Source organism: Paramacrobiotus metropolitanus, unplaced genomic scaffold, assembly GCF_019649055.1.
Source record: "Paramacrobiotus metropolitanus isolate TYO unplaced genomic scaffold, Prichtersi_v1.0 Parri_scaffold0000002, whole genome shotgun sequence".
NCBI classification, from domain to species: Eukaryota; Metazoa; Tardigrada; class Eutardigrada; order Parachela; family Macrobiotidae; genus Paramacrobiotus; species Paramacrobiotus metropolitanus.
Genome location: NW_026570222.1, coordinates 1,504,605 through 1,513,516, shown reverse-complemented (window position 1 = coordinate 1,513,516; position 8,912 = coordinate 1,504,605). Strand labels below are relative to the sequence as shown.

Below are 8,912 nucleotides of genomic sequence, written 5' to 3'. Positions count from 1 at the left end.
GTAACCTAAATATTGCGACTCTGCTAAAGCCTGAAGGCACCGATAAGTATAAGTTTGTAGAAAAATTTGTACTAATTTATCGGTGCCTTTAAAAGATTTTGTAACAGAATAATTATACTGTAATGGTACCCAAAAACGGATTCCAACTATGTATAAAGATTTACTCCAAAAACAAAAATAATTTTTATGTATTTACAACGGGGAGGGGGTTTTTTTTGCATACACTACATGTATATTGTATTGGTTAACCAGTCAGCCCGACGGAAACTGGACGTGGTCAGCAAGCAGTGCAAGTGCGCTGCGCACTTGCGTGCGTAAGTAACTTCTCGACCTTACTGTACACTGTACAGTACTCAAGGCACTTTTAGTACCGTATCATACAAAAAATGATAACTCCTTAAGTACGGTATTCTTGTCCTGTGACTCATGTCCAATGCTAAACACCAAACGGCTTGTTTTGCTATATTTTAATATAAAATCTTTCGCTTCATTTGTACTGGTAGAGTGGACATCGCTGAGAAGCTGCGAACCAGTCAGGTGTTTTGAGAAGATTTGTTCTGTAATAGAGTTTTAATTTAAAATGATTCGATACGGAAATTCTGTGGTTATTCTGCTGTTTTTTAATTATTGTCAGGAGCTAGTTAAAGGAGAATCACCCCTGAATGTTTCAAATTTCAGCCCTTCGCCACAAACCAGTCTGCAGTTGTCGCCATTGCCTGTGGTATGTGTATAGAACATAATACATACTTGAGCATTTTTAGTTTCTAATTGTTTCTAACGTTTAGTCACTTTAGTGAATTAGTATTTGGGATTTTTTTGTTAGCGGATACGATGTGGTCAGTGAAAGTTGTTAATTTCAATATTAAAACTCAGCTGGCATAAGAAATAAGTAAGTATGAAACCTGAGAAATTTTTACTGTAATAGGAGGCGGATGCCCTGTAAGTTGTCGAAAGTGTGCATTGTCACGAACGCAAACCTTTTGTTACCGTACCTTCCTGTTCTAGTTTAATGGAGATTTTGTGTGAGCGATGAATACAGCGCTCGCGAACAGAAATATTTCTCATTTTACTGCGAACAAATGTTTTTGAACTTGCCTGCGGCTTCGATTTATGGAATTTGGAAGTCATTTTGATTTGTAAATTGTACGCTCTGTTCTGTTCGTTGCTGAAAAACTTTGCAGTCGGATTTGGTTATCTGGATCATATGCTTTGCAGGAGGTCGGGATGGAAAAACCAATTCTGCTGGTTTCCAAAGGTGATTTGACTGCGTCAAACATTTCACATTTATGCCATAATTGGCTTTATGAACTTTCTATTTTTCTGTTGGAGATCTACATAAAACCGGTATGAAAAATTTGTGACAACATATAAATGCACTTGTTTGCAGTGGTTGCGTTTAAATTTATGCCGCTGAATTTATCGGCTGAAGCGGCACCGCTAATGTCGTCTTCTGACCAACCATCCGCGGCCCGGTCTCTGCTGGTTCCCCATGTCATGTCTACCGACGTCACCAAGAACAACTTCCTACCCATCTGCGACCCGAACGCCCTGGTATCCCACTTGATTTGCCGTGAAGCCGGCTTCGAAACCTTCCGCGAGCTGAAGGAAGTCGATGTGTCCTTGTCCGTTGTTTCGGATTACGTTACGCTGACCTGCAAATCCACCGCCACCAGTATCAACGAATGCATCCTCAGCTCCATCCAGTCCTGCTCCCGCTTATCCCATATTATTTGCGGATCGTGCGGGGGTACTGTCCATCTGCAGGAAGATAAGCCGCTGGTCGTCATGTCGCCGGGATTTCCCAGCCGAATTCTGCCGGTTGTGGCGTGTCAATGGACATTCCTTTCTCCCACTCCTGAGTATCCCGTCACGGTGCAGTTTGATGATTTTGAACTCCTGGAGGACTGCAAGACCAGTGGCGTTATGGTTGGGTCGTTACTGCGTTCGGGGCAGCTGCTCATAAGCGGGAAACGATTCTGCGGGTCAGAGAAGCCGGAAGACTTCGAGTCGGATTCGCCTGTGGCTGTTTTGAACTATTATTCGTGGTACGGATACAAGGCACCGCAGAATGTGTTTATGCGAGGATTTCGTGCTGTTGTTCGCACAAAAGGTAAGTAACTGAACGGTTAATTTAGTAAAAAAGATGTACGTATACGTACGTACATTTTGATTTACATGGTGAGTTGATTTTTTGTACAGGGCGGGTGATTAAAAGCTTTGATTTCATAAAATGCAACAGAAAAGCCGTAACTGAATGGTATTTACTGTAGTATGGCGGTTGACATCGCGTAGGAATAATTCCTTTGCTTATTCACGTTGCGAAATCGTATCTTTTTGTCTGTTGTTTCGACACGTTTTGAAGTTAACCTATATATGTTTTTTCTGGTAGTGGTACGAGATGATGTTCACTTGGGTGTGGCTCTGGGATTCACGGCAGCTGCTCTTGTTGTGCTGGCAATTATTGGGGCCATCTATCATAAAAGGATCACGAAATTCAAACGTCGCAACGAATATGCTGCCAAAGCTTGGACCCGAAACACGTTGGCTGGAGCTACCTCGCCTGATCATGTCTACCAGAGTATGCCGGTTGGACATGGAAACCCCCATGCTCCGCTCAATTATAACAGACAGCCATTGAGGACCATTTATATAGCTGGTGGTCCCGCTGGCCCAGAATTACCACCTAGGTCGCCGTCATTGCAGGCCGCTCACGATATTAAGGTGCATATGTAGCATCCTAAGTTTAAAGAAAAGACGATGTTATAAAATTGTATGTCCATAATAGTCTTGACGCTATGTATTTTGATTTGAAACGCAAAGTCCTAAGCTAATTTGTCAATACAATATCGTTCCAGTATCAAACGGCGGGATCCGGAAACGAGGAAGTTGAATCGGAATACGTTACTCCTAACCGGTCACTTTTGGACGCTGCAAAGAAACCAGTGGAATCCACCTTGCAGTTTCTGAAAAGCGTTCTGAAAACCCGAGCAGTTCAACCGGTGAGCGATGGTTTCCTGGCCCGAAATACTACAATTCGACGGCGCGATCGCGCAAGTTCTTTTCCACTCCTTGGCGATGCTACTTCTGATATGGGAAATGAATACAGTGACGATTCAACGTACGTTTCGGTTATGAGCACTGATACGAAGAAGCATCTGGGTTCTGCTCCCAAGACGCCCTCCACTCTGGATAAATTCACCGGTGACAAAAGCACGCTGCGGAAGAGTGGATCAGTGCCCGAAATCAACCTGGAGGATTGCAATGATAAAGGATGCACTTTCGTCAAAAAGCTGTGATTCCGTCATCGGTGAAAATTGAAAAATGACTGTATCCATATGCCATATGCGTGCATAATATTATTAATGAGTGGTCTTTCGACGCGCTTTTCGGTATTTTGGAGTTAGCTCAAACTGTGAACGGCTGAATTTGGGTAAATTTAAAACTTGCTGCTAGATTTTCCATAGAATATGTTTTCATGATTTTTAAATAGTTCGTGTTCCACGTTTAAACTACTTCTTCATTTTTGTGGTTTGATACCTTGTGAGTTTGTTTGCATTTATATACCTCGAGGTGCACGGTAATTTTTGTGACCGGTTTGTGAGTTGGGTGATGAAATTTAAGCTTGATAATACCGTATGGATGCATTTTAATTATTAAATTAAATCTTGTGAGCGTCACTTTCTTTTCAGCTGAATTGTCAGTTTAATCATTCTTTCGGTAAGCTAAAAAAAATAAATTTTTGTGAGGTTATATGTACAGCATCCAACACCGTATAAACATGATTATATTTTCGAAAGTGGCATCTATACTTCTAATAAGTAAATTCTTCGTTTCTCATGAAACCGGAAATGGCTCAACCTTAATGAATCGGACAGCTCACATTTTCAACCAATCGTGCACCTCGGTTGTACGCTCATACACCCACAGACTCGTGAATCATCGTGAACGCTCAGTCAAGTCAGTCACGCTCAAAGAATGCTATTTTTATTGCAGCATCACACAGCCCGTCGACTGCTCGACAGGTAGTCGTTGCATGTCGCCATTTCTCTCAAACCACTCATTCAGGCTGCGAAAAGATTATCATTGAACGCACAGGTGGTTTGGATTAGAGTTTTCGCTGTGACGCGAGATCCATTATTTTCATTCTGCTGAATAAATTTTGCGGTCAAATTGTCGAGAACTGGATTCTGAAACCATGAGTGATCAAGGACCCTTACCGGAAGTGGAGCTGTTAATCAGAGTAAGTTGCAATTATAACGATAGTCCGAACGTTCAGGCATTAGAAGTGCTACAATAATGTTGTGTGAGGTGCTTTAAATTAATTTTGTTAGTTATTTGTTCTAGTAACAACTAACAAGTAACTACTGTGAGTGATTTCTTTAAAAAAAAAACCATAATTTTATTATTTTCTGTAAGTTTCTCGTGGTTGTTCACTAAACTGCAGTGTGAGAGGATCCGGTCTTACGTAAGGGCTTTGTATACGGTTGCAGACGGTCCTGTAGATAAGAAATGGGTGTTTGAAATGGGTCCCGTCACTGCTTCACTGCTTTACATTTGGAAATCGAACGGTTGTTGCGTTGGCGGTTATTTTAAGGTGTCGCTGCCGTTGCATGCTTTCATAACAAGCGATAACGCAAATTGTACTGATAAGGGAAGTTTGCAGAACATGATTGAATGTCGTGCAACAGCAGTGAGCATTCCACAGTCCACACTTCAGTTATCGAGACGGCAGTTTCTCTTATCTGACGGCTAACTATTGTAAAATATTTTGATTATAACCTAGTGTTTTATATGAAAAGGGTGTCGACATTAGAGTGGTGGAGAACTGTATTAGCAAACGATAACGAAAAACTCTAGGTAGTTAGTACTTAGAAGCTGCTTATTAAAAATGGCAGTGTTTTAATTTGTGATTAACAATTACTATTTTACTGAGATATTATAATCATAATTTAGCTGGTATACTTGTTTGGTTTGTGTATCTTTTATTTTCAGTTTCATTCAACAGAATGTCATAATTGTGCTTAATATCTATATTATTATACTCCTAATTATAGTAGCCAAACTCCGTTAACGGAGATATTTTACCAGGCTATTGGAAAATTCTTTTGGCTCATTCAGAAAATTTTATACTTTTTCTGGTTTGATTTTATGAGCTAAAAGTGCCCATATGAAATATCTGGATCTCGCATAGGTCTACTGAGAAGTATAGAAATATCAAATATGGTAAGTTTATAAACAGTTAGTGTAAGGTAGAGTAGGACTCAATGCCTGTTAAATTGTTAATACACTTTATTCTTAAATTATTCCGTAGTTTTTACACCGCCACGCGCTAAGTTTTAATTTAGGATTCATCGTTTTCTCGAACTTGTAAGCATCAACCAACAACATCAGTTTTCATGTAGAGATATCGTAGTATTGGATTATTTGGCTCCAGTGATTAATTTTAGTACCACCGTGAAATTAGAATGAATTTTGAATTAAGCGTGGAGTAAATTTCGTGGTTCATTGGGTTTCCTGTTGAAAATCTACCGCAATTATGTTACACGGATGCAGTGATGTGCCTAATTAGCACCAGTTTACGATTCGATAATTACCTTTCATGTGGTGTGTTTTTGAGTCCTTTTGGTAAAGCGACATACGCGCGTCATGGACGCACTGAGGTGCGAAATTAAGCATATAATTGGTTTTAATCTTTAATTATGAAACACTTGTAATATAAAAGGATTGATACTGCATCAACCGTTTGCCGTACCTTTCCGTTTGCCGTACCTTTTGCCGCCTTAGTTTTTTCGAACTGGAAAAGAAGTAGAAGAAATTTGCAAGAAGACATTATGCTGAAGCTGCACGCTCTGTCCATTGCACAGCATCGATGGTCTTGTTCGTCCACGTTTTGTATAAATATATTGGCAAATAAAGTGATGCTCACCTGGCTCCACGGAGTTAAATTATTGTAGTCGATATAATATTGCCTCAAGTCAATAGTTGACAGGTTTATCCGGTGGAGAGCGTAGAAATAAAAGTAGCTTGGCGAGCATAAAGTGTTTGTGTGGAAGTCAACGCAGAAAGAATTCGATATCGGCCCATGTATGACTTATGAGGATCGTCGGCAATAATAGTGAGGTTTTTTACGCTTTCATAAGGTGAGCGGAAGATTGTGTATTGTATTGATCATATTATTAATTTTTAACAGATAGATTTATATTCCGTAGATGGTAATATTTTTTTCTGGTTACCTTTTCCTTGAGGCGTTTATATTGTTTATGTTTTGTGGTTCTGATTTGGTATAAGATGTTTTAAATAATTCTTTACGTCAATCCAATTACGGTATTACGTTTACAGAAAAAAATTTGATGATGAAAAAAGGAGCTTCTCCGAGAACCATTGAATCGGAGATTCTCTGCCAAAATTGGATTTACTCACTCATTTACTTAATAAATTATTTACATACTATAAATGTGGAAAGACAATCGTGTTTACATTGTCCGGCGTTCATGGTTGCGCATAAAATGCTTTTGTTCCGGAAAACGCCGAGCTGTGCAATACCTGCGGCAAAACGCTCCTGAAAAATATCTTGTTCAATAATCTGTCGTTTTTTGTGAACGAAACTGCAAATACAACTAGTGTACAAGTAGTGTACAAGTATTAAAAATTGTTACAATTACTTACAGTATCGTAAAACGAATTTGACGCCTGTTGTAATATTAGATTCTGCTTTTATCAAAATAATTTTACGCATCACATATTTTAGGCATCCACGATCGATGGCCGGCGAAAAGGAGCCTGCTTGTTTTGTCAGGAATACTTTATGGAACTTTATCTACTCGCAGAGCTTAAAACCATCGCGTTGAAAGTGACTACTGTCGACATGCTGAAACCTCCTGCTGATTTCAGGTGAGTTTGCGCACGTTTGATATCTCTGTTTCGCAGTCGATGAACGTGAATCGTCGATTATAGCCGAAAAATAAAAGCTATCCCAGAGCATGGTACAAGCTCCCGCTGTTGCGGTAGATTGAGCTGGTACCTTCATGATTTTTATCATGTACGCTGTAAATTTGAAATTATAGAAATTGTTAATGCGAGTATGTCCGACCATTCCATTTTCACAATGTCTTATTTATATGGTGTTAGGCTTTTCGATCACGAGTGATCTTAATTTTTAGAAGCAATTTTGAAGCGGCCCATCCTCCGATACTTATCCATGATGGGATTGTAATTTCGGAAAACGACAAGATCGAACGGCACATTATGAAAGAGATTCCTGGAGGTCATAACCTGTTCGTGCAAGACCGGGAAACCGAGGCGAAAATCGAAAATTTGTATAAGGTGAGACGATAATTTGAAGCTGCGGTAAAAGTTTTTCATGACTGTATTCCGTTAAGTTTGTTTTGGAAATGCATGACTGTCCGCAGCATTCAACGTTGTGATCTTGCTGCGTATGGATAAACTTTTTTTTCCATTGTCGTTGCCGAAGCACAGCTTAGAGTTTTTGACGTAATCGGAAGATCGATCATGTTGCTGTCATGGTTCAGTGCTACAGTATGACTGTGCTGATTATTTATCATAATTTGTAGAAGTTCAAGATGTTTCTTTTGAACAATACACCACAAGCCCAAAATTCATTGCTGACCTGCCTGAAAAACATCGATGCGCATCTGGCTCAGAAAGGATCAAGATTTCTGACAGGCGATTCCATTTGCTGCTTCGACTGCGAATTGATGCCCCGTCTTCAGAATATCCGTATTGCAGGTGATCTTCAAATTTCAAATATTACTGTCTAGTTTAGCGAACGGTTACGTTTTATGATCCACCATTGTAAGTTGATCCACCTTTGACGTTTATTTGTATATTTTTTGTGGTATAATATTTGTCGAAAATCACTTTCGTTTTCCGTTTTTACATTTTAAAATCATAAAAAGAGGTATTTCTTTGCAGGGAAACACTTTTACGATTTTGAGATTCCTGGAGAAATGCAGAACTTGTGGCGCTACATGGATACCATGTATCACTTGCCGGCATTTTTGGAATCTTGCCCTGCCGATCAAGATATTATTCATCATTACAAGCTGCAGTTGGGATTGAAAATGTCTAAGCATGAAGAACTGGAGCTGCCTACAATTACGAAGACTGTGCCATCATCATCTGGGAAAGCCTATGACAGTAACGGGATGGGTGACTACCACAAGAATGGCGGATCGGTTGGTAGTTCGATAACGAACGACGATGACGAATAACGCACGTCATGGACATTTGAACAAGGAGCTTCTTGAAATAATTTTGTCTAATTAATCTTTCCATATATCCATTTACCCAGAGATGGCATTCTGACTGCGGCGAAATTGAGCCTTTCGGGAGTTTGCCGTTTTGGCTGCTGACTCTTATTCTTGCTCGGGACTGTTTTTATTTCTGTCGTTCAAGGTTCAAAATAATAATATTTGCTATAGCGTATTTTTGATAATATTTAACTTTGCAGCGAGAAATTGAGTATTTTTTGACATTCATGATGGTGATCCGGATTCAGATTTTCATTTCTTATTTTTCCGCGATCTTTTGTTTTGCTTTTTTATTTATGTGGAAAGATGTAATTATGTGGCGGAATGTGCGGCTAGTTTATGGATGCAGACTGCAGAGCTACGAATTACTGTCAGAATTAAATGGCTTCCAGTTTTCTCGTGAACATATGCAACTGGAAACTCCCTGGCTGTGCAGATTGTGGATTTAGTGTGGAGCTTCACGGATTGACTTCGTTAGTGCGCATACAAACTGGAAAAAATAGAAAGAAAATTCATTTACTTCCTGTGGTGAATGTAGAGAACGGGGAGAATGACCAATCCATTCATAACCAGCGTAAAATGTACTTACATCTTGTGCAACGGGAATACGGAATTATTACATAGTACCAAAAGACCATTTTT

At 39.6% G+C, this 8,912-nt stretch overlaps 2 protein-coding genes across 3 annotated transcripts; both read left to right on the top strand.

The window, feature by feature from the left end:
- The first annotated feature begins 480 nt into the window (after positions 1-480).
- LOC129586136 (uncharacterized) lies at positions 481-3,668 on the top strand. 2 transcript variants are annotated; one of them, XM_055479160.1, is made up of 5 exons: positions 481-721; positions 1,216-1,255; positions 1,388-2,110; positions 2,390-2,721; positions 2,856-3,667. In XM_055479160.1, the coding sequence occupies exons 1-5, from the start codon at positions 581-583 to the stop codon at positions 3,294-3,296; spliced, it is 1,677 nt and encodes a 558-aa protein (XP_055335135.1). In that variant the 5' UTR covers positions 481-580; the 3' UTR covers positions 3,297-3,667. The 2 variants fall into 2 exon arrangements, with proteins under 2 accessions (XP_055335135.1, XP_055335145.1); XM_055479170.1 differs by lacking the exon at positions 481-721 and adding an exon at positions 779-889 and having other exon boundaries at positions 2,856-3,668.
- A 314-nt stretch (positions 3,669-3,982) lies between these two features.
- On the top strand, positions 3,983-8,665 carry LOC129583971 (chloride intracellular channel exc-4-like). Its single transcript, XM_055476044.1, has 5 exons — positions 3,983-4,240; positions 6,749-6,891; positions 7,161-7,323; positions 7,572-7,746; positions 7,933-8,665. Exons 1-5 carry the CDS (start codon positions 4,196-4,198, stop codon positions 8,229-8,231), a joined length of 825 nt encoding a protein of 274 aa, XP_055332019.1. The 5' UTR covers positions 3,983-4,195; the 3' UTR covers positions 8,232-8,665.
- The last annotated feature ends 247 nt before the right edge of the window (positions 8,666-8,912 follow it).